This window comes from Ranitomeya imitator, unplaced genomic scaffold, assembly GCF_032444005.1.
Source record: "Ranitomeya imitator isolate aRanImi1 unplaced genomic scaffold, aRanImi1.pri SCAFFOLD_325, whole genome shotgun sequence".
Lineage (NCBI taxonomy): Eukaryota > Metazoa > Chordata > Amphibia > Anura > Dendrobatidae > Ranitomeya > Ranitomeya imitator.
In genome coordinates this window covers 808620-829534 of record NW_027193546.1, presented here as the reverse complement: position 1 = coordinate 829534, position 20915 = coordinate 808620, and the positions used below count along the sequence as shown (strand labels likewise).

Here is a 20915-nt window from a genome sequence, read left to right as displayed (position 1 = left end):
CCACCACCTCCTCCCCGCAGAGCTGTATGATCAGTGCCACCACCTCCTCCCCGCAGAGCTGTATGATCAGTGCCACCACCTCCTCCCCGCAGAGCTGTATGATCAGTGCCACCTCCTCCTCCCCGCAGAGCTGTATGATCAGAGCCACCTCCTCCTCCCCGCAGAGCTGTATGATCAGTGCCACCACCTCCTCCCCGCAGAGCTGTATGATCAGTGCCACCACCTCCTCCCCGCAGAGCTGTATGATCAGTGCCACCACCTCCTCCCCGCAGAGCTGTATGATCAGTGCCACCTCCTCCTCCCCGCAGAGCTGTATGATCAGAGCCACCACCTTCTCCCCGCAGAGCTGTATGATCAGAGCCACCACCTCCTCCCTGCAGAGCTGTATGATCAGAGAAATCACCTCCTCCCCGCACAGCTGTATGATCAGTACCACCACCTCCTCCCCGCAGAGCTGTATGATCAGTGCCACCACCTCCTCCCCGCAGAGCTGTATGATCAGTGCCACCACCTCCTCCCCGCAGAGCTGTATGATCAGTGCCACCACCTCCTCCCTGCAGAGCTGTATGATCAGAGCCACCACATTCTCCCCGCAGAGCTGTAGGATCAGAGCCATCACCTCCTCCCCGCAGAGCTGTATGATCAGTGCCACCACCCTCTCCCCGCAGAGCTGTATGATCAGAGCCACCACCTACTCCCCTCAGACCTGTATGATCAGAGCCATAACCTCCTCCTCCCTGCAGAGCTGTATGATCAGAGAAATCACCTCCTCCCCGGAGAGCTGTATGATCAGTGCCAACACCTTCTCCCCGCAGAGCTGTATGATCAGTGCCACCACCTCCTCCCTGCAGAGCTGTATGATCAGTGCCACCACCTCCTCCCCGCAGAGCTGTACGATCAGTGCCATCACCTCCTCCCCGCAGAGCTGTATGATCAGTGCCACCACCTCCTCCCCGCAGAGCTGTATGATCAGTGCCACCACCTCCTCCCCGCAGAGCTGTATGATCAGTGCCACCACCTCCTCCCCGCAGAGCTGTATGATCAGTGCCACCTCCTCCTCCCCGCAGAGCTGTATGATCAGTGCCACCACCTCCTCCCCGCAGAGCTGTATCATCAGTGCCACCACCTACTCCTCCCTGCAGAGCTGTATGATCAGAGAAATCACCTCCACCCCGCAGAGCTGTATGATCAGTGCCACCACCTTCTCCCCCGCAGAGCTGTATGATCAGTGCCACCACCTCTTCCCCGCAGAGCTGTATGATCGGTTTTCCTACTTGTAATGTTTTTAATATAACTGATGCTGGGCGCAGTCTCAGGATGGGGGGTTTGTGTGATCTGACGATAATGTGGGAGCTGCACTGTACAGCGCTATACACGGGGACATTTCAACGCAGATACATCAGCTGCTCCAGCAGCGGCAAATGAGTGATCTGAGGACAGACGCATCACGAAAGAGGCGGGGACTTCGGGGGCGGGGATACTGGGCGGGAATAATAACAATGACTGGTCAAACAAATCAACCCTTATTGGCCTCTTTTTTTCATGAAAGAACCAGTGGAGCGCAGGGGGCGTGTTTCCCGGAGACCAATGAGGACGCGCACCGGAGCATAAATACCCTGCTCCCGCCGCTCCTCTCATCACATCTGTGCCCGCCACGTCTATACGGAGCCATGGCAAGAACAAAGCAGACCGCTCGTAAATCCACCGGAGGGAAAGCTCCCCGCAAGCAGCTGGCCACAAAGGCCGCCAGGAAGAGCGCTCCCGCCACTGGTGGAGTGAAGAAGCCGCATCGTTACCGGCCAGGAACAGTCGCTCTCCGTGAGATCCGCCGCTATCAGAAATCCACCGAGCTGCTGATCCGTAAGCTTCCCTTCCAGCGCCTGGTGAGGGAGATCGCCCAGGACTTCAAGACCGATCTGCGTTTCCAGAGTTCGGCCGTCATGGCCCTGCAGGAGGCCAGCGAGGCTTATCTGGTGGGGTTGTTCGAGGACACCAACCTGTGCGCCATCCACGCCAAGAGGGTCACCATCATGCCCAAAGACATCCAGCTGGCCCGCCGGATCCGTGGGGAGAGAGCTTAGATCTGCCCCGGCTGCGACCACAACACAAAGGCTCTTTTCAGAGCCACCAAATCCTCCCACAAATGAGCCGAGTCCTGAACGGTCTCTCTTCTGCGCGTATTCTCCATATACGGAGCGCGGTCAGGAAAGGTAATAGCCGGCTGCTGTGTCCGATATTGTAGGTGATCCGCGATATTCCAGTTACCACTCCGCGCATCCTTTATTCTCACCAAGTCCAAAAGTGCGACATCAATTACATGACTGACGTTTTATAAGGACAGGGTAAAGTGTGCGCTGTGCACAGCCCGGGTCTTTGGTGGTGGAGGCGCGGTTTCTGTACAGCGCAGACGTAAATGGGGTCCTAGTGCCGCCTCTGCAGTCTTGCGGCTTTAGGTTGTAATTATCATATATTTGAGTTTTCTCATCTTATCTGTGGCTGGTGCCGCCGGGGGTCTGGTTACATACAGCTCCCTGCTCTGCAGTGACCGGTAATGGCCACCAGTCGGGCACCACGTGTAATGATGAGTGACTGCCGGGGATCAGATGAGTTATCTGTAGATCAGTGTCCTTAAAATGTATTTTTTATTCTACTTTATAACAAGCTGGAAAATAACAACCGAAACTACAATGGAAGTAAAAATCAAAATAACCAACAGATCTAAGCGACGCTGAGATGAGAAGAATAGAGAAGCGGGAAAAGAAGAGCACAATAAGTGGAAAATTCAAAATCTCCAACCGTTCTGTGCTCAACCAATCAGACGAAAGGGAGGAGATAGGAGCTAATTGCAAAATTTCTACTAGCAATCTCCCCCGGATACGCGTCGGAACAGGTGAATATGCATGGCTCACCCTCCCCCGTCATACTCACCCTCCTGGCAGCGTCTCTGCAAGTCCCTGCTTCTCCGAAGGTCTCTGGTGCCGGCAACTTGTTCCTGTGTTCGTCATGGTACCGCTCATTAAAGTAATGAATATGCGCTCCACGCCTGTGGGAGTGGAGCCACGTATGTATTCATTACTTTGTTTAGTGGTCACGTGGTACCACTCATTACAGGAAGAGATGCAGGCGCCAGAGACTATCTGAGAAGCAGAGACCGCGCCAGTATGAGGTGAGTATGATGTGCCAGCCGCCGACCCCCTGGTACAATGACTCCAGTATAAGACGAGAGGGGCACTTTCAGCCTAAAAAAAATGGCTGCAAATCTCAGATTATACTCGAATGTATAAGGTAAATGCCTCTGGCACTATAGAGGGCGATGTAGTAAGGATTATTTTTCAGTTACACTGGTGTTTAACCCTCTTGCTGCCTGTACAGTTTTTACATTAAAGCAATGAATTAAAAAAAAACACCAACAAACTAATTTGTACTTTACAATTATGAGCAGGTTCCTGTAATTTTGCATTAAAGCATGATATTTTATATAAAAAAAAATGCATAAAAATGTCTTTCTGGGTTGTAATTGGTACATGAGGTAACGGCATAAATGAAGTACCATCATCTGGTGATTAAATGATGGGAAATCTCTTCTAATTTCACTTGCTTCTTTCGTCCTTCCAAATCTCCATTTATGGAAGTTCTTCATCAGAAAATGAACAAATGTCTATCATTGCATTACGCTGAGGTTGGGACGCTCTGGGGGTATCACATCCACAGGAAGGATATAATGGAACTAGAGAGAGTACAAAGGAGGCCAACAAAATTAATAAAGGGAATGGGAGAACTACAATACCCAGATAGGTTAGCGAAATTAGGATTATTTAGTCTAGAAAAAAGACGGGGCGATCTAATAACCATGTATAAGTATATAAGGGGACAATACAAATATCTCGCTGAGGATCTGTTTATACCAAGGAAGGTGACGGGCACAAGGGGGCATTCTTTGCGTCTGGAAGAGAGAAGGTTTTTCCACCAACATAGAAGAGGATTCTTTACTGTTAGGGCAGTGAGAATCTGGAATTGCTTGCCTGAGGAGGTGGTGATGGCGAACTCAGTCGAGGGGTTCAAGAGAGGCCTGGATGTCTTCCTGGAGCAGAACAATATTGTATCATACAATTATTAGGTTCTGTAGAAGGACGTAGATCTGGGGATTTATTATGATGGAATATAGGCTGAACTGGAAGGACAAATGTATTTTTTCGGCCTTACTAACTATGTTACTATGTTACATTGTATAGGGGATAACTGTGGGTGCATCAAAGTGTGTGTGTGTGTGTGTGGGGGGGGGACTTAGGGCATCATACTGTTTGGGGAGTTACTGGGGGTATTATACCCCCACACAGTAACTGTGGGGACATCCTGCTGTGTGGGTATCTTACTGTGTAGGAGGCATCATACTGTGTGGAGGGTAACTGGGGGCATCATCTGTTGTGGAAGATATGATCCACCATGATCTGGAACAGTAATGACAATATTTAGGATACCCTCAATCATAAGGGAAGGAAATTACACATAATAGAAGCTGGAAAGATAATTGCAGAAACTGAGCAATGAGCGGGAAAATCAAACTTCCCTACAGTTTAGTATTTAGCCAATCAGCAGAGAAAGGGAGGAGCTAATGTAGATTCTGTAAGCCCCCTCCCGGAAGTGCGTCATCTCTGCAGTTCTCTCTCTGGTCCATTCTCCCTCCATATAAAGGTGCAGTCCCTGAGGCTCAGGAATCAGTTTTTGCTCATTAACTGCAGAAAATGTCTGGTCGCGGCAAAGGAGGAAAAGGTCTCGGGAAGGGCGGCGCCAAACGGCACAGGAAGGTGCTCCGTGATAACATCCAGGGCATCACCAAGCCTGCCATCCGCCGTCTAGCTCGCAGAGGAGGCGTCAAGCGCATCTCCGGCCTCATCTATGAGGAGACTCGCGGTGTCCTGAAAGTCTTCCTGGAGAACGTGATCCGTGACGCCGTCACCTACACCGAGCACGCCAAGAGGAAGACCGTCACCGCCATGGACGTGGTGTACGCGCTCAAGCGCCAGGGCCGCACTCTCTACGGCTTCGGAGGTTAATTGTGTTCTCTTCTGTCTTCACAACCCAAAGGCTCTTTTCAGAGCCACCCACATCTTCTAAGTGAGAGGCTGCACCTGACTGCTAGGATCTCATTTCTCTGCTGTGGTGATGTCGCTGTAATGTTAGTAGAACACTCATCGGTGCCGAATTTACGCTCCGAATACTGAATAGTCGAAAACTACCATCGGCCAAATAATTGTGGGGAATGGTAATTCTGACCCTGATCCGCAGTTCGGTAACGTCCTCTGATGCCGTTTTTGGGCGGATGGTTCTGTCGCTGCTTTTGGTTGTGAGACCTATTTGCAAATCCTGTTTTGTACCCGACGGATTCCGTGTGTGTATGATCTGGGAGTAGGGTCTCTTTAACCATATTCCCACACATTCAGTTTCCGAAGGATATCCTGACGTGGAAAGGCTTATTGGAAGCAGATCTCTCTACAGCTCTAATCAGGGGGTGTTCCGGGCGGTTTCCAAATGTAGGTTAATATTCTGTCTAGACATTTAAGATCCTGTTCTTATTGGGCGCTGATTGATTAGTATCCGGCTCAGCGTCTCTGCAGGGCAAAATATCCCCTGTGCGGCTGCCTGTAGTACCGGCCTCAGCCTGGGACGTGCTAGTTGTATGCTCCCGGGTCCTGACATACTGGGGCCGTGTCTGCTCCCCCGTCTTTCACCGCGGACTTCGGGTGATGCGGTTTCTTCTCATTGACCTACAAAGATAACATGGATTCATGGGGGATATATATCCGCACTGGGCCGCAGTGATAATTTCCTGATCAGATCCGTGTACAGGGAATGTGGCTGTAAGAGGCAGCTGGATAGATGGACGCCCTGTGTACCGGGTACGGAGGCTCCTGTGTGATGACCAAGTCCTGGACACTAATGTGTCGGATGGATGTCGCCTCTGAAGACTATTATAACCTCCTCAGAATAATAATGGCGACTGATCCCCGTGTTCGGGGGCAGACAGCTGGGAGGACAGGACCCGGTATTATCAGCGGGGTAGAGCTGCTCCCACCGGTATACACAGCGATCGCCGCTCCAGCAGAGGGGCCGGTAATAATCCGACGGACAAAGAAAAGCGATTGAGCGGGAAATTCAAAACCAGCAACGGATCTGTAATCAGCCAATGAGCGAGAGACATCCACAGGCGCCGACCAATCCCAGATACAGGAACATCCGCCCCCATTAACTCCTTAGTGTCCTTGTGTGCTGACCCCCACTACTCACTCGCTTTATAGAAGCGGCGACTTCCCCCACCCGAGACCCGGCAGCGTCACATCAGGCTCCGGGCAGAACATAGGAGACTTGTCTCAGTCAGGCTGTGATAGGATCAGCGCGGACACCACAGGGGATCTGCACAGGATAATACGCGGGTGAGTGAAGAGCCGCCTCCTGTGCAGATGGAGCGGAGGAGAAACACTGACAGGGATTGACCCCTCACCCGCCAGACTGTCAGTGCAAATTGAGTGTCGCTCGCAGAACTCAGCCTCGGAATAATCTGCAGATAGCTGGAAATTAGCCCTTATTGAAGGAGGACTTTGTGCAGTGATTGGGACAGATAATGGCCGTTTCCTCGTAGATCCAGGAAGCGGCTAGTCTGCTGTGCCAGGACTGTAAACTCCGCTCCTCCACATCTGTCCACACACTCAAAGGCTCTTCTAAGAGCCCCCACATCCTCCTCCTAAGAGCCGCACCGCTGATCACACTGATGGTTCACACTGCACCAGGCGGTATATAGAGGTCACTATACACGATCCGTGCTCCACTGTACTGCGGTCACCACAGAGCAGAGATTCGTGGCTGAAGTGACTGATCCGGCTTCATGTTACTGAGATCACACACAGGAGGGATAAGTGCAGTTTATACAGGGGACACAGCTCCTGAGGGAAGCCGGCTCTTCCTAGAAAACTGGGTGCGGCTACTACCGAAACATCTCACTGAATTCACAGGGTTTGCAGTCCTGGCACAGCTGACTAGCTGGGGTTTCCAGCACCATCTGGAGATATTACTGCACTATACGGAGTGTAACATGTCGGGCGCTGTACTGTAACTGCCTGCATAATGTGGCACAGTCATTTGTCAGTAGGTTGCAGTATATGGGGGTACTCTGCACTATTCAGATGAATAACAGCACTATGAAGGGTAAATAGAACATGAACACATACAGCGCTATATGAGGGTGCACTGCGGTATATGGAGCTTCACAGCACTATTTAGATGTATAGAGCATTATACAGGGTTTTACATCGCTATACAGCATCCCCGCTGCAAAGATGAAGCAATGATTTGGGAAACCACCAATCGGCTGCAGTGGGCGGAGCGTCTAACGTTCTCGTTGGTCACATGACTTCATCACCCAATAGAACGGCGGTCTGACAGCAGTGCTCATCTGCATGGCCGGGCTATAAATTCCGCCGCTCTTGGAGACGCAGGATCATTATTCTTCTCACTTGTACTGAGACCGGTTTGTTGTTATCATGCCTGATCCCGCCAAGTCTGCGCCTGCGCCCAAGAAGGGCTCCAAGAAAGCCGTGACTAAGACTCAGAAGAAAGACGGCAAGAAGCGGAGGAAGAGCAGGAAGGAGAGCTACGCCATCTACGTGTACAAGGTGCTGAAGCAGGTCCACCCCGACACCGGCATCTCCTCCAAGGCCATGGGCATCATGAACTCCTTCGTCAACGACATCTTCGAGCGCATCGCAGGGGAAGCCTCCCGCCTGGCTCACTACAACAAGCGCTCCACCATCACCTCCCGGGAGATCCAGACCGCCGTGCGCCTGCTGCTGCCCGGAGAGCTGGCCAAGCACGCCGTGTCCGAGGGCACCAAGGCCGTCACCAAGTACACCAGCGCCAAGTGATCGGCTCCGTGCTCCGCTCCTCACCCCAAAGGCTCTTCTAAGAGCCACCCACACCCTCACTACAAGAGCCACCCACACTGCTCCGGTGTCCTCTCCCGTCTTCCCGAGGTGTCTGCTCGCTCCGCCCGGGGCTCTGCGCCTGGTGACGAGGGAGATGGTGAGAAAATCTCAGGAATAATCTGGGCATTGCTCAGCGAGTTGATGTGTATTCAGGGACTTCTTATTTAACTCCTTGCTGCACAGATCTCGGCATTCTGGGGTCTCGTTTATTAGTTCATTACTCTCATTTCTCAGGTAACAGGAGCCATTTGTGGTGGAGTTGATCTAGAGCCTAATCTGGATTCTTTTTACAGTGTAAGTGACGTCATTACATTTAGAAGCGGCGGGAAATTCAAACCCCCAACCGTCCTGTGTTCAGCCAATCAGCAGAGGGAGGAGCTAATGTTTCCAATGGTAACACGTTTACGGTTCCCGCTTTTTTCCGTCTTTTGTCTTCATATAACACCTGGTCCCAGGACCGATATCGGGAAATCTGCTTGTGTTGAGCGATCATTGGTCTCTTACATCCCACACAGGAATCTGCAGATTTCCAGGTTAGCGGCGCTGTATCCGCTCCGGTTTCCTCTCATGGATATAGAGAATGATTCGTGTTCTCCACATGCTGTGATGTTCCCGTGTGTCTGACCTGGAGACGATCAGATCGTCCCTTTCCCGTCACAATCCGTATTGTGGAGACGATATACTGGTCAGGGACATATCCTACAAGAGACATTTCAGGGAAGACCAATTCTGCCCTTCCCAGCAGATCCCACCATGTCTCCCCATTACAGATCAGTCCTACGGCTGCAGGCAGGAGGTCTGTGATGGGAAATGTAGGATCATGTGTAGAAGATTGCGGAGTGTCCCTGCTCAGAACATTACCCTGTGGTGTCAGGATCTCACAGGTCAGGCAGTTACATTATCGGCCGTCACATCCTCCTCACAGGATCCCTGCTCAGTTACTGATCGTCCTTCTGTTCTATCACTTTTCTTCCCCCGCTTCATCTAGTGTCAGGACTGGCGGCTCTCGGGCAATATTATTATTTATTATTATAGCGCCATTTATTCCATGGCGCTTTACATGTGAGGAGGTGTATACATAATAACAGGTACAATGATCTTGAACAATACAAGTCATAACTGGTACAGGAGGAGAGAGGACCCTGCCCACGAGGGCTCGCAATCTACAATGGATGGATGAGGATACAGTAGGTGAAGGTAGAGCTGGTCGATCAGTGGTGGTTACTGCAGGTTGTAGGCTTGTCGGAAGAGGTGGGTCTTTAGGCTCTTTTTGAAGGTTTCCATGGTAGGTGAGAGTCTGATGTGTTGTGGTAGAGGGTTCCAGAGTAGGGGTGATGCGCAAGATAAATCTTGTATGCGATTGTGGGAAGAGGAGATAAGAGGGGAGTAGAGAAGGAGATCTTGTGAGGATCGGAGGTTGCAGGAAAGTACCGGGAGAGGAGGTCACAGATGTATAAAGGAGACATTTTGTGGATGGCTTTGTATGTCATGGTTAGGCTTTTGTACTGGAGTCTCTGGGTAATGGGGAGCCAGTGAAGGGATTGACAGAGGGGAGAGGCCGGGGAATAGCGGGGGACAGGTTGGTTAGTCGGGCAGGAGAGTTTAGAATAGATAGGAGGGGTGCGAGAGTGTTAGAGGGGAGGCCACAGAGCAGGAGGTTACAGTAGTCCAGGCGGGAGATGATGAGGGCATAGACTAGGGTTTTTGCAGATTCTTGGTTTAGAAATCTATAGATCCTTGAAATATTTTGAGTTGAAGGCGGCAGGAAGTGGAAAGGGCTTGGATATGAGGTTTGAAGGAGAGATGAGTGTCAAGGATTACCCCGAGGCAGCGAACTTGGACTGAGGAGAGTGGGCAGCCGTTTCCTGTAATGGATAGGTTCGTTGGGGGGTTGCGTGTGATGTGGGAAAGACAATGAATTCTGTTTTGCCCACATGTAGAAGTTCCGAGAATGTGGAGGGGAACAACGAATCATGGGAGAAATATCCCAATACAATTGCAGGATAGGATCCTCTAGCACTAGATGTAATAATGTAAAACGAATGCCATAGATCTCATAGGGTTAATATGACGTGAGATAAAACCACTGCAGTGCAGAGAGATCCGATCACAAGTCTGACTGTAAGATGCCCCAAGTACTGGTGACTCCCATCACAGCACAAATGCGGTTTCTTCTTATTGATATATAAAATAAATAGAACACGGAATTACAGGGAAATGGGCTGTACAGTAATATTCTCCTGATCAGATCCGTGTGGGGTGAATAGGGCAGCGAATATTCACAGGGAATGTGGCTGTCTGAGGCAGCTGGATAGATGGACGCCCTGTGTACCGGGTACGGAGACTCCTATGTGATGACCACGTCCCGGACACTAATGTTTCGGATGGATGGCGCCTATGAAGGTTATTATAACCTCCCCAGAGTAATAATGGCGACCGATCCCCGCCCGTGTTTGGGGGCATGAACAAGGATAATGGTGTGCACTCAGGTCAAGGACACGGAGGTGCTGGTAAAACAGACCGTGTGGTCAAGTTAATAGTAGAAGAAAAAATACCGCACACTATTATCAGCGATCGCCGCTCCAGCAAAGGGGCCGGTAATAAACCCGACGGACAAAGAGCAGAAACTGAGCGGGGAATTCAAAACCAGCAACGGATCTGTAATCAGCCAATGAGCGAGAGACATCCGCAGGCGCCGACCAATCCCAGATACAGGAATATCCGCCTCCATTTAACTCCTCAGTGTCCGTGTGTGCTGACCCCCCACTACACACTCGCTTTACAGAAGCGGCGACTTCCCCCACCCGAGACCCGGCAGCGTCACATCAGGCTCCGGGCAGAACATAGGAGACTTGTCTCAGTCAGGCTGTGATAGTATAAGCGCGGACACCACAGGGGATCTGCACAGGATAATAAGCGGGTGAGTGAGGAGCCGCCTCCTGACAGGAATTAACCCCTCACCCGCCAGACTGTCAGTGCAATATATGGCTGATAGAAGACACAAGTACAACAAGTCAACAGAATATTTCTGCATTTCCTTCTGCTCCAGGACAGATATCTGTTTTCACCCCTTATCTATTCTGTCCAAAGCGAACGTTTTCTATTGGGTGAGAAACTCATTTGAGAAAGGAGCAATAATAAGCTCCGCCCTCTGTAGCTCATTGGTGGATCTCCAATACTCTTCTCCATTTTCATCTTCAGATCCGTCCAACGACAGGAGAGGAGGGCGGAGCAACGGACTATATAAGGCGACATAGCACAGACTCTTCTCTACACGATTTTCCGTCATTAGTTATCGGCATCATGTCTGGACGCGGCAAACAAGGAGGAAAGGTCCGTGCTAAGGCCAAGACCCGCTCATCCCGGGCAGGACTGCAGTTCCCAGTCGGCCGTGTGCACAGGCTTCTCCGCAAGGGCAACTACGCTGAGAGAGTCGGCGCCGGCGCTCCGGTCTATCCTTGAACCAGGGATTCAAGCTTCAGGAGGCTAATTTGCATATTCCAGGTGCCTTCTGGGAGAAGCGAAGTCTCCCTAAGCTAGAAGATCGTTGGGTACAGCCGGGACCAGCTGCTTCGAAAGCATCACCAAACCAGGGATTCAAGCTTCAGGAGGCTAATTTGCATATTCCAGGTGCCTTCTGGGAGAAGCGAAGTCTCCCTAAGCTAGAAGATCGTTGGGTACAGCCGGGACCAGCTGCTTCGAAAGCATCACCAAACCAGGGATTCAAGCTTCAGGAGGCTAATTTGCATATTCCAGGTGCCTTCTGGGAGAAGCGAAGTCTCCCTAAGCTAGAAGATCGTTGGGTACAGCCGGGACCAGCTGCTTCGAAAGCATCACCAAACCAGGGATTCAAGCTTCAGGAGGCTAATTTGAATATTCCAGGTGCCTTCTGGGAGAAGCGAAGTCTCCCTAAGCTAGAAGATCGTTGGGTACAGCCGGGACCAGCTGCTTCGAAAGCATCACCAAACCAGGGATTCAAGCTTCAGGAGGCTAATTTGCATATTCCAGGTGCCTTCTGGGAGAAGCGAAGTCTCCCTAAGCTAGAAGATCGTTGGGTACAGCCGGGACCAGCTGCTTCGAAAGCATCACCAAACCGCGCGAATTTTTGCCTGTAGGACATTATTGCAAGAGAGCTTGGCTGAGTAGATTACACAAGAAGGAAAACACACAGCAAGTCAGCAGGATCTAGGAGCAACATGGCAGATGTGACAACCTACATGGTGAGCTGCAGCATGTGCTACATGTTCACAGATCGACCAGAAGAAGAATCCAATTTCACCTGTCAGAAGTGTAGACTAGTGGCCCTTTTAGAAGAAAAGGTGCGGGGTCTGGAAGAAAGAATAGCAACTTTGAAACTCATCAAAGAGAATGAAGACTTTCTAGACAGAACAGAAGCATCTCTACTGGTCACAGAAGGTGCAAAAAGTGTCAGAGAACCTCCAAAAGCAGATGAGTGGAAGCATGTGACCAAAAGAAGCAAGAAGACCATGGAGAAATCACCAACCACACAACTGAAGAACCGATATCAAATCTTTGTAGAGGATGAAGATGGCACACCTAAGAATGAAGCAATACCAGCAAGCAAAAAAGAAAAGGGCACACAGCAACAAGTGACAGCAAAAAGTACAGCCAAGAAGCAACGAAGAGTGGTGGTGGTGGGAGACTCACTACTGAGAGGCACCGAAGCAGCCATCTGCAGACCGGACATAACTGCAAGAGAAGTATGCTGCCTTCCAGGTGCGATGATCAAGGATGTGACCGATAGGATACCAAAGCTCTTCAGCTCCAAGGACGTCCACCCATTTCTTCTGATACATGTTGGCACCAATGACACGGCAAGGAAGGACCTACCGACAATCTGCAAGGACTTTGAAGAGTTGGGGAAGAAAGTAAAGGAACTGGATGCACAGGTAGTTTTTTCTTCTATCCTTCCAGTAGACGGGCATGGCACCAGGAGATGGAACAGGATCCTTGATGCAAACAACTGGCTAAGACGATGGTGCAGACAACAAGGATTTGGATTCCTGGACCACGGTGTGAATTACTGGTATGATGGACTCCTTGCCAGAGACGGACTACACCTCAACAAACCTGGGAAACACACATTCGCCAGAAGACTCGCTACACTCATCAGGAGGGCGTTAAACTAGAAGAAGAGGGGACGGGAAGAAAAACATTAGACTCGAACAAAGACGACCCAGGAAAACATACTCAGAAGGGAGGTAAGAACATTTCTAAAACAATCCACAGTGAGGAGATTGGAACAAAACAAAATCCTCTAAACTGCATGCTCGCAAACGCCAGAAGCCTGACAAACAAGATGGAAGAACTAGAAGCAGAAATATCTACAGGTAACTTTGACATAGTGGGAATAACCGAGACATGGTTAGATGAAAGCTATGACTGGGCAGTTAACTTACAGGGTTACAGTCTGTTTAGAAAGGATCGTAAAAATCGGAGAGGAGGAGGGGTTTGTCTCTATGTAAAGTCTTGTCTAAAGTCCACTTTAAGGGAGGATATTAGCGAAGGGAATGAGGATGTCGAGTCCATATGGGTTGAAATTCATGGAGGGAAAAATGGTAACAAAATTCTCATTGGGGTCTGTTACAAACCCCCAAATATAACAGAAAGCATGGAAAGTCTACTTCTAAAGCAGATAGATGAAGCTGCAACTCATAATGAGGTCCTGGTTATGGGGGACTTTAACTACCCGGATATTAACTGGGAAACAGAAACCTGTGAAACCCATAAAGGCAACAGGTTTCTGCTAATAACCAAGAAAAATTATCTTTCACAATTGGTGCAGAATCCAACCAGAGGAGCAGCACTTTTAGACCTAATACTATCTAATAGACCTGACAGAATAACAAATCTGCAGGTGGTTGGGCATTTAGGAAATAGCGACCACAATATTGTGCAGTTTCACCTGTCTTTCACTAGGGGGACTTGTCAGGGAGTCACAAAAACATTGAACTTTAGGAAGGCAAAGTTTGAACAGCTTAGAGATGCCCTTAATCTGGTAGACTGGGACAATATCCTCAGAAATGAGAATACAGATAATAAATGGGAAATGTTTAAGAACATCCTAAATAGGCAGTGTAAGCGGTTTATACCTTGTGGGAATAAAAGGACTAGAAATAGGAAAAACCCAATGTGGCTAAACAAAGAAGTAAGACAGGCAATTAACAGTAAAAAGAAAGCATTTGCACTACTAAAGCAGGATGGCACCATTGAAGCTCTACAAAACTATAGGGAGAAAAATACTTTATCTAAAAAACTAATTAAAGCTGCCAAAAAGGAAACAGAGAAGCACATTGCTAAGGAGAGTAAAACTAATCCCAAACTGTTCTTCAACTATATCAATAGTAAAAGAATAAAAACTGAAAATGTAGGCCCCTTAAAAAATAGTGAGGAAAGAATGGTTGTAGATGACGAGGAAAAAGCTAACATATTAAACACCTTCTTCTCCACGGTATTCACGGTGGAAAATGAAATGCTAGGTGAAATCCCAAGAAACAATGAAAACCCTATATTAAGGGTCACCAATCTAACCCAAGAAGAGGTGCGAAACCGGCTAAATAAGATTAAAATAGATAAATCTCCGGGTCCGGATGGCATACACCCACGAGTACTAAGAGAACTAAGTAATGTAATAGATAAACCATTATTTCTTATTTTTAGTGACTCTATAGCGACAGGGTCTGTTCCGCAGGACTGGCGCATAGCAAATGTGGTGCCAATATTCAAAAAGGGCTCTAAAAGTGAACCTGGAAATTATAGGCCAGTAAGTCTAACCTCTATTGTTGGTAAAATATTTGAAGGGTTTCTGAGGGATGTTATTCTGGATTATCTCAATGAGAATAACTGTTTAACTCCATATCAGCATGGGTTTATGAGAAATCGCTCCTGTCAAACCAATCTAATCAGTTTTTATGAAGAGGTAAGCTATAGACTGGACCACGGTGAGTCATTGGACGTGGTATATCTCGATTTTTCCAAAGCGTTTGATACCGTGCCGCACAAGAGGTTGGTACACAAAATGAGAATGCTTGGTCTGGGGGAAAATGTGTGTAAATGGGTTAGTAACTGGCTTAGTGATAGAAAGCAGAGGGTGGTTATAAATGGTATAGTCTCTAACTGGGTCGCTGTGACCAGTGGGGTACCGCAGGGGTCAGTATTGGGACCTGTTCTCTTCAACATATTCATTAATGATCTGGTAGAAGGTTTACACAGTAAAATATCGATATTTGCAGATGATACAAAACTATGTAAAGCAGTTAATACAAGAGAAGATAGTATTCTGCTACAGATGGATCTGGATAAGTTGGAAACTTGGGCTGAAAGGTGGCAGATGAGGTTTAACAATGATAAATGTAAGGTTATACACATGGGAAGAGGGAATCAATATCACCATTACACACTGAACGGGAAACCACTGGGTAAATCTGACAGGGAGAAGGACTTGGGGATCCTAGTTAATGATAAACTTACCTGGAGCAGCCAGTGCCAGGCAGCAGCTGCCAAGGCAAACAGGATCATGGGGTGCATTAAAAGAGGTCTGGATACACATGATGAGAGCATTCTACTGCCTCTGTACAAATCCCTAGTTAGACCGCACATGGAGTACTGTGTCCAGTTTTGGGCACCGGTGCTCAGGAAGGATATAATGGAACTAGAGAGAGTACAAAGGAGGGCAACAAAATTAATAAAGGGGATGGGAGAACTACAATACCCAGATAGATTAGCGAAATTAGGATTATTTAGTCTAGAAAAAAGACGACTGAGGGGCGATCTAATAACCATGTATAAGTATATAAGGGGACAATACAAATATCTCGCTGAGGATCTGTTTATACCAAGGAAGGTGACGGGCACAAGGGGGCATTCTTTGCGTCTGGAGGAGAGAAGGTTTTTCCACCAACATAGAAGAGGATTCTTTACTGTTAGGGCAGTGAGAATCTGGAATTGCTTGCCTGAGGAGGTGGTGATGGCGAACTCAGTCGAGGGGTTCAAGAGAGGCCTGGATGTCTTCCTGGAGCAGAACAATATTGTATCATACAATTATTAGGTTCTGTAGAAGGACGTAGATCTGGGTATTTATTATGATGGAATATAGGCTGAACTGGATGGACAAATGTCTTTTTTCGGCCTTACTAACTATGTTACTATGTTACTATGCCCCAAGTACTGGTGACTCCCATCACAGCACAAATGCGGTTTCTTCTTATTGATATATAAAATAAATAGAACACGGAATTACAGGGAAATGGGCTGTACAGTAATATTCTCCTGATCAGATCCGTGTGGGGTGAATAGGGCAGCGAATATTCACAGGGAATGTGGCTGTCTGAGGCAGCTGGATAGATGGACGCCCTGTGTACCGGGTACGGAGACTCCTATGTGATGACCACGTCCCGGACACTAATGTTTCGGATGGATGGCGCCTATGAAGGTTATTATAACCTCCCCAGAGTAATAATGGCGACCGATCCCCGCCCGTGTTTGGGGGCATGAACAAGGATAATGGTGTGCACTCAGGTCAAGGACACGGAGGTGCTGGTAAAACAGACCGTGTGGTCAAGTTAATAGTAGAAGAAAAAATACCGCACACTATTATCAGCGATCGCCGCTCCAGCAAAGGGGCCGGTAATAAACCCGACGGACAAAGAGCAGAAACTGAGCGGGGAATTCAAAACCAGCAACGGATCTGTAATCAGCCAATGAGCGAGAGACATCCGCAGGCGCCGACCAATCCCAGATACAGGAATATCCGCCTCCATTTAACTCCTCAGTGTCCGTGTGTGCTGACCCCCCACTACACACTCGCTTTACAGAAGCGGCGACTTCCCCCACCCGAGACCCGGCAGCGTCACATCAGGCTCCGGGCAGAACATAGGAGACTTGTCTCAGTCAGGCTGTGATAGTATAAGCGCGGACACCACAGGGGATCTGCACAGGATAATAAGCGGGTGAGTGAGGAGCCGCCTCCTGACAGGAATTAACCCCTCACCCGCCAGACTGTCAGTGCAATATATGGCTGATAGAAGACACAAGTACAACAAGTCAACAGAATATTTCTGCATTTCCTTCTGCTCCAGGACAGATATCTGTTTTCACCCCTTATCTATTCTGTCCAAAGCGAACGTTTTCTATTGGGTGAGAAACTCATTTGAGAAAGGAGCAATAATAAGCTCTGCCCTCTGTAGCTCATTGGTGGATCTCCAATACTCTTCTCCATTTTCATCTTCAGATCCGTCCAACGACAGGAGAGGAGGGCGGAGCAACGGACTATATAAGGCGACATAGCACAGACTCTTCTCTACACGATTTTCCGTCATTAGTTATCGGCATCATGTCTGGACGCGGCAAACAAGGAGGAAAGGTCCGTGCTAAGGCCAAGACCCGCTCATCCCGGGCAGGACTGCAGTTCCCAGTCGGCCGTGTGCACAGGCTTCTCCGCAAGGGCAACTACGCTGAGAGAGTCGGCGCCGGCGCTCCGGTCTATCTGGCCGCTGTGCTGGAGTATCTGACCGCTGAGATCCTGGAATTGGCCGGCAATGCTGCCCGGGACAACAAGAAGACCCGCATCATCCCCCGTCACCTGCAGCTGGCGGTGCGCAATGACGAGGAGCTGAACAGGCTGCTGGGTGGGGTGACCATTGCCCAGGGGGGCGTCCTGCCCAACATCCAGGCCGTGCTGCTGCCCAAGAAGACCGAGAGCAGCAAGGCGAGCAAGAGCAAGTGAGCGCTGCCGCCAATCTCTACAAAACCAAAGGCTCTTCTAAGAGCCACCCACACCGTCACCACAAGAGCCGGCGCCGCCTATCTCGGGGGTCCTCGCATGAGGCTGATAGTTCATACACCATTGCCGCCATTGTTGGTGCACATATCCACAGAATAACAGGAGATGAATGGGTCAATCCCACATGAAGTCTCAGACCCTCAGGTGGAGTGTCGTCTGCCAAGCTCGCAGGAAATGTCCCCTCCTTAGTGTCTGATACTCCGCGGTGAGGTCTACATGTAGTTAGCAGGTCCCGCAGTAAGGGGGTGGGGGATGGTTGTCGCTATCAGTGACCTGTAACAATCCTCCGGAGATTATGAGCGGGGAATTCAAATTCCCCAACGGATTCTGTGATCAGACAATGAGCGAGAAACCTTGGTAACGCTCAGCCTTCAGTGATGTACATAGTAACATAGTTAGTAAGGCCGAAAAAAGACATTTGTCCTTCCAGTTCAGCCCACACTCCATCACAACAAATCCCCAGATCTACGTCCCTCTACAGAACCTAATTGTATGATACAATATTGTTCTGCTCCAGGAAGACATCCAGGCCTCTCTTGAACCCCTCGACTGAGTTCGCCATCACCACCTCCTCAGGCAAGCAATTCCAGATTCTCACTGCCCTAACAGTAAAGAATCCTCTTCTATGTTGGTGGAAAAACCTTCTCTCCTCCAGACGCAAAGAATGCCCCCTTGTGCCCGTCACCTTCCTTGGTATAAACAGATCCTCAGCGAGATATTTGTATTGTCCCCTTATATACTTATACATGGTTATTAGATCGCCCCTCAGTCGTCTTTTTTCTAGACTAAATAATCCTAATTTCGCTAATCTATCTGGGTATTGTAGTTCTCCCATCCCCTTTATTAATTTTGTTGCACGTCTTTCCTCTCCCGTTTAACTCCTTACGTGCCGTTTTCCAGCTGATCTTTTCTTTACCAGAGTATCCACAGATGCGGCACCTTCACCCCAGGCCCCGGCAGCGCTGTGTCCCCCATACACTGCACACAATGTATACGCTTTGTATATACATATACAGGACAGGAGCTGTAGGGAACAGAACCAACACCTGTGTCCCCCCATACACTGCACACACCGGATATATATAAATACATGACAGGACCTCAAAACGCGCAGCCGTGGCTATCAGACCTCAAACAGCCCATCATTATTCTGAGGAGGTTATAATAGTCTTCAGAGGCGCCATCCACCCGAAACATTTGTGTCCAGGACGTGGTCATCATATAGGAGTCTCCGTACCCTATGTGATGACACACAGGGCGTCCATCTATCCAGCTGCCTCCTACAGCCACATTCCCTGTACACGGATCTGATCAGGAAATTATCACTGCGGCCCAGTGCGGATATATATCCCCCATAAATCTACTAATCAGCGCCCAATAAGAACAGGATATTAAATGTCTAGACAGAATATTAACCTACATTTGGAAACCGCCCTGAACACCCCCCTGATTAGAGCTGTAGAGGGATCTGCTTCGGGTAAGCCGTTTAGTCTTTCCACGTCAGGATATCCTTGGGACTATTCAGTATTCGGAGCGTAACGTTGGCACCGATGAGTGTTCTAACATTACAGCGACATCACCAAAGCAGAGAAATCAGATCCTAGCAGTCAGGTGCAGCCTCTCACTTAGAAGATGTGGGTGGCTCTGAAAAGAGCCTTTGGGTTGTGAGGACAGAAGAGAACACAATTAACCTCCGAAGCCGTAGAGAGTGCGGCCCTGGCGCTTGAGCGCGTACACCACGTCCATGGCGGTGACGGTCTTCCTCTTGGCGTGCTCGGTGTAGGTGACGGCGTCACGGATCACGTTCTCCAGGAAGACTTTCAGGACACCGCGAGTCTCCTCATAGATGAGGCCGGAGATGCGCTTGACGCCTCCTCTGCGAGCTAGACGGCGGATGGCAGGCTTGGTGATGCCCTGGATGTTATCACGGAGCACCTTCCTGTGCCGCTTGGCGCCGCCCTTCCCGAGACCTTTTCCTCCTTTGCCGCGACCAGACATTTTCTTCAGTCAATGAGCAAAAACTGATTCCTGAGCCTCAGGGACTGCTCCTTTATATGGAGGAAGAGTGGACCAGAGAGAGAACTGGAGAGATGACGCTATCCGGGGCGGGGCTTACAGAATCATTAGCTCCTCCCTTCCTCTGCTGATTGGCTGAACACAGAACTGTTGGGAAGTTTGAATTTCCCGCCAATTGTACAGTTTCTGCAATTATTTTTCCAGCTTCTTTATTATATACAATTTCCTTCCCTGTAGCGGCAGGTATCCCGACTATTGTCATGACCATGCCAGATCAGAGTGGATCATACTCTCCACAATGTATGATGCCCCCACAGTTAATCCCAATACACGGTTGAAAGCAGCAAGTGAAATTAGGAGAGATTTTTCATCATATCAACATCAGGTGATTGAATGTTAATTTATGCCATTACCTCATGTACCAATCACAACCCAGAAAGACACATTTTTATGCATTGTTTATATTATTATTATTTTATTATTATTATACATTTTTATAGCGCCATTTATTCCATGGCGCTTTACATGTGAATACGGGGCAAATATAGACAAATACATTTATATAAAATGTTATGCTTTAATTGAAAATTACAGGAATGTGCCGTGTTTTTTTTTGTTTGTTTTCTTTAATTGTTCTGATTTAATGTGAAAACTGTACTGGAAGCAAACCAAAATAGAAAAATAATCCCTACTACATCACCCTCTATAGTGCCAAAGGCATTTGCTTTCTTATAACCAGGACGTGCTTCTTCGAAATTGGGGCCTGAGTAGCTGTCGGATGGCCAGGAGGGCTTCTGGGTCCCAGTAGGACACTGTAGGAAAAAAACAGGTTGGATCCACTACAAATCACGGCACAAAAGGCATTTCCGCAATGAGATCTGCAGCAGAAAAGTCCCTTAAACTTCCGCATCAGTAGCAATCTGCATCGTGCATTTCTTCCCCCCATAAGGTGGCTTTGACGTCCTGCAGCAGTGACCGGGGAGTCTCGTGTACATAATCGCTGTATTTCGGCAGGGAACATTTTATGTTATCCAAATCCATCTTCTTTATGACCCCAGTGGCCCATTCTGGTGGGCGACCCTGCCGGTCCCCAGCACCGTCCCCGCCTGCCATTTGCTTCT

At 48.9% G+C, this 20915-nt stretch overlaps 3 protein-coding genes across 4 annotated transcripts; all 3 read left to right on the top strand.

Moving 5' to 3' along the window:
* Positions 1–1640: 1640 nt before the first annotated feature.
* Positions 1641–2130, top strand: LOC138653666 (histone H3). Its single transcript, XM_069743270.1, has one exon. It carries the CDS (start codon positions 1671–1673, stop codon positions 2079–2081), a length of 411 nt encoding a protein of 136 aa, XP_069599371.1. The 5' UTR covers positions 1641–1670; the 3' UTR covers positions 2082–2130.
* Positions 2131–7513: 5383 nt separating this feature from the next.
* On the top strand, positions 7514–7916 carry LOC138653691 (histone H2B 1.1-like). The gene has a single exon (XM_069743297.1). The coding sequence runs from the start codon at positions 7536–7538 to the stop codon at positions 7914–7916; it is 381 nt and encodes a 126-aa protein (XP_069599398.1). The 5' UTR covers positions 7514–7535.
* A 9384-nt stretch (positions 7917–17300) lies between these two features.
* Positions 17301–19381, top strand: LOC138653717 (histone H2A type 1). 2 transcript variants are annotated; one of them, XM_069743332.1, is made up of 2 exons: positions 17301–17695; positions 19241–19381. In XM_069743332.1, the coding sequence occupies exons 1-2, from the start codon at positions 17329–17331 to the stop codon at positions 19315–19317; spliced, it is 444 nt and encodes a 147-aa protein (XP_069599433.1). In that variant the 5' UTR covers positions 17301–17328; the 3' UTR covers positions 19318–19381. The 2 variants fall into 2 exon arrangements, with proteins under 2 accessions (XP_069599433.1, XP_069599434.1); XM_069743333.1 differs by lacking the exon at positions 19241–19381 and having other exon boundaries at positions 17301–17721.
* Positions 19382–20915: the final 1534 nt, after the last annotated feature.

Bases quoted from the DNA above. Each gene is read 5' to 3' on its own strand.
- LOC138653691 (XM_069743297.1), top strand. From the start codon at position 7,536: ATGCCTGATCCCGCCAAGTCTGCGCCTGCGCCCAAGAAGGGCTCCAAG.
- LOC138653666 (XM_069743270.1), top strand. From the start codon at position 1,671: ATGGCAAGAACAAAGCAGACCGCTCGTAAATCCACCGGAGGGAAAGCT.
- LOC138653717 (XM_069743332.1), top strand. From the start codon at position 17,329: ATGTCTGGACGCGGCAAACAAGGAGGAAAGGTCCGTGCTAAGGCCAAG. The intron at 17,696-19,240 runs GCAGCAAGGCGA...TTAGAGCTGTAG, and splicing joins GCTGCCCAAGAAGACCGAGA to AGGGATCTGCTTCGGGTAAG.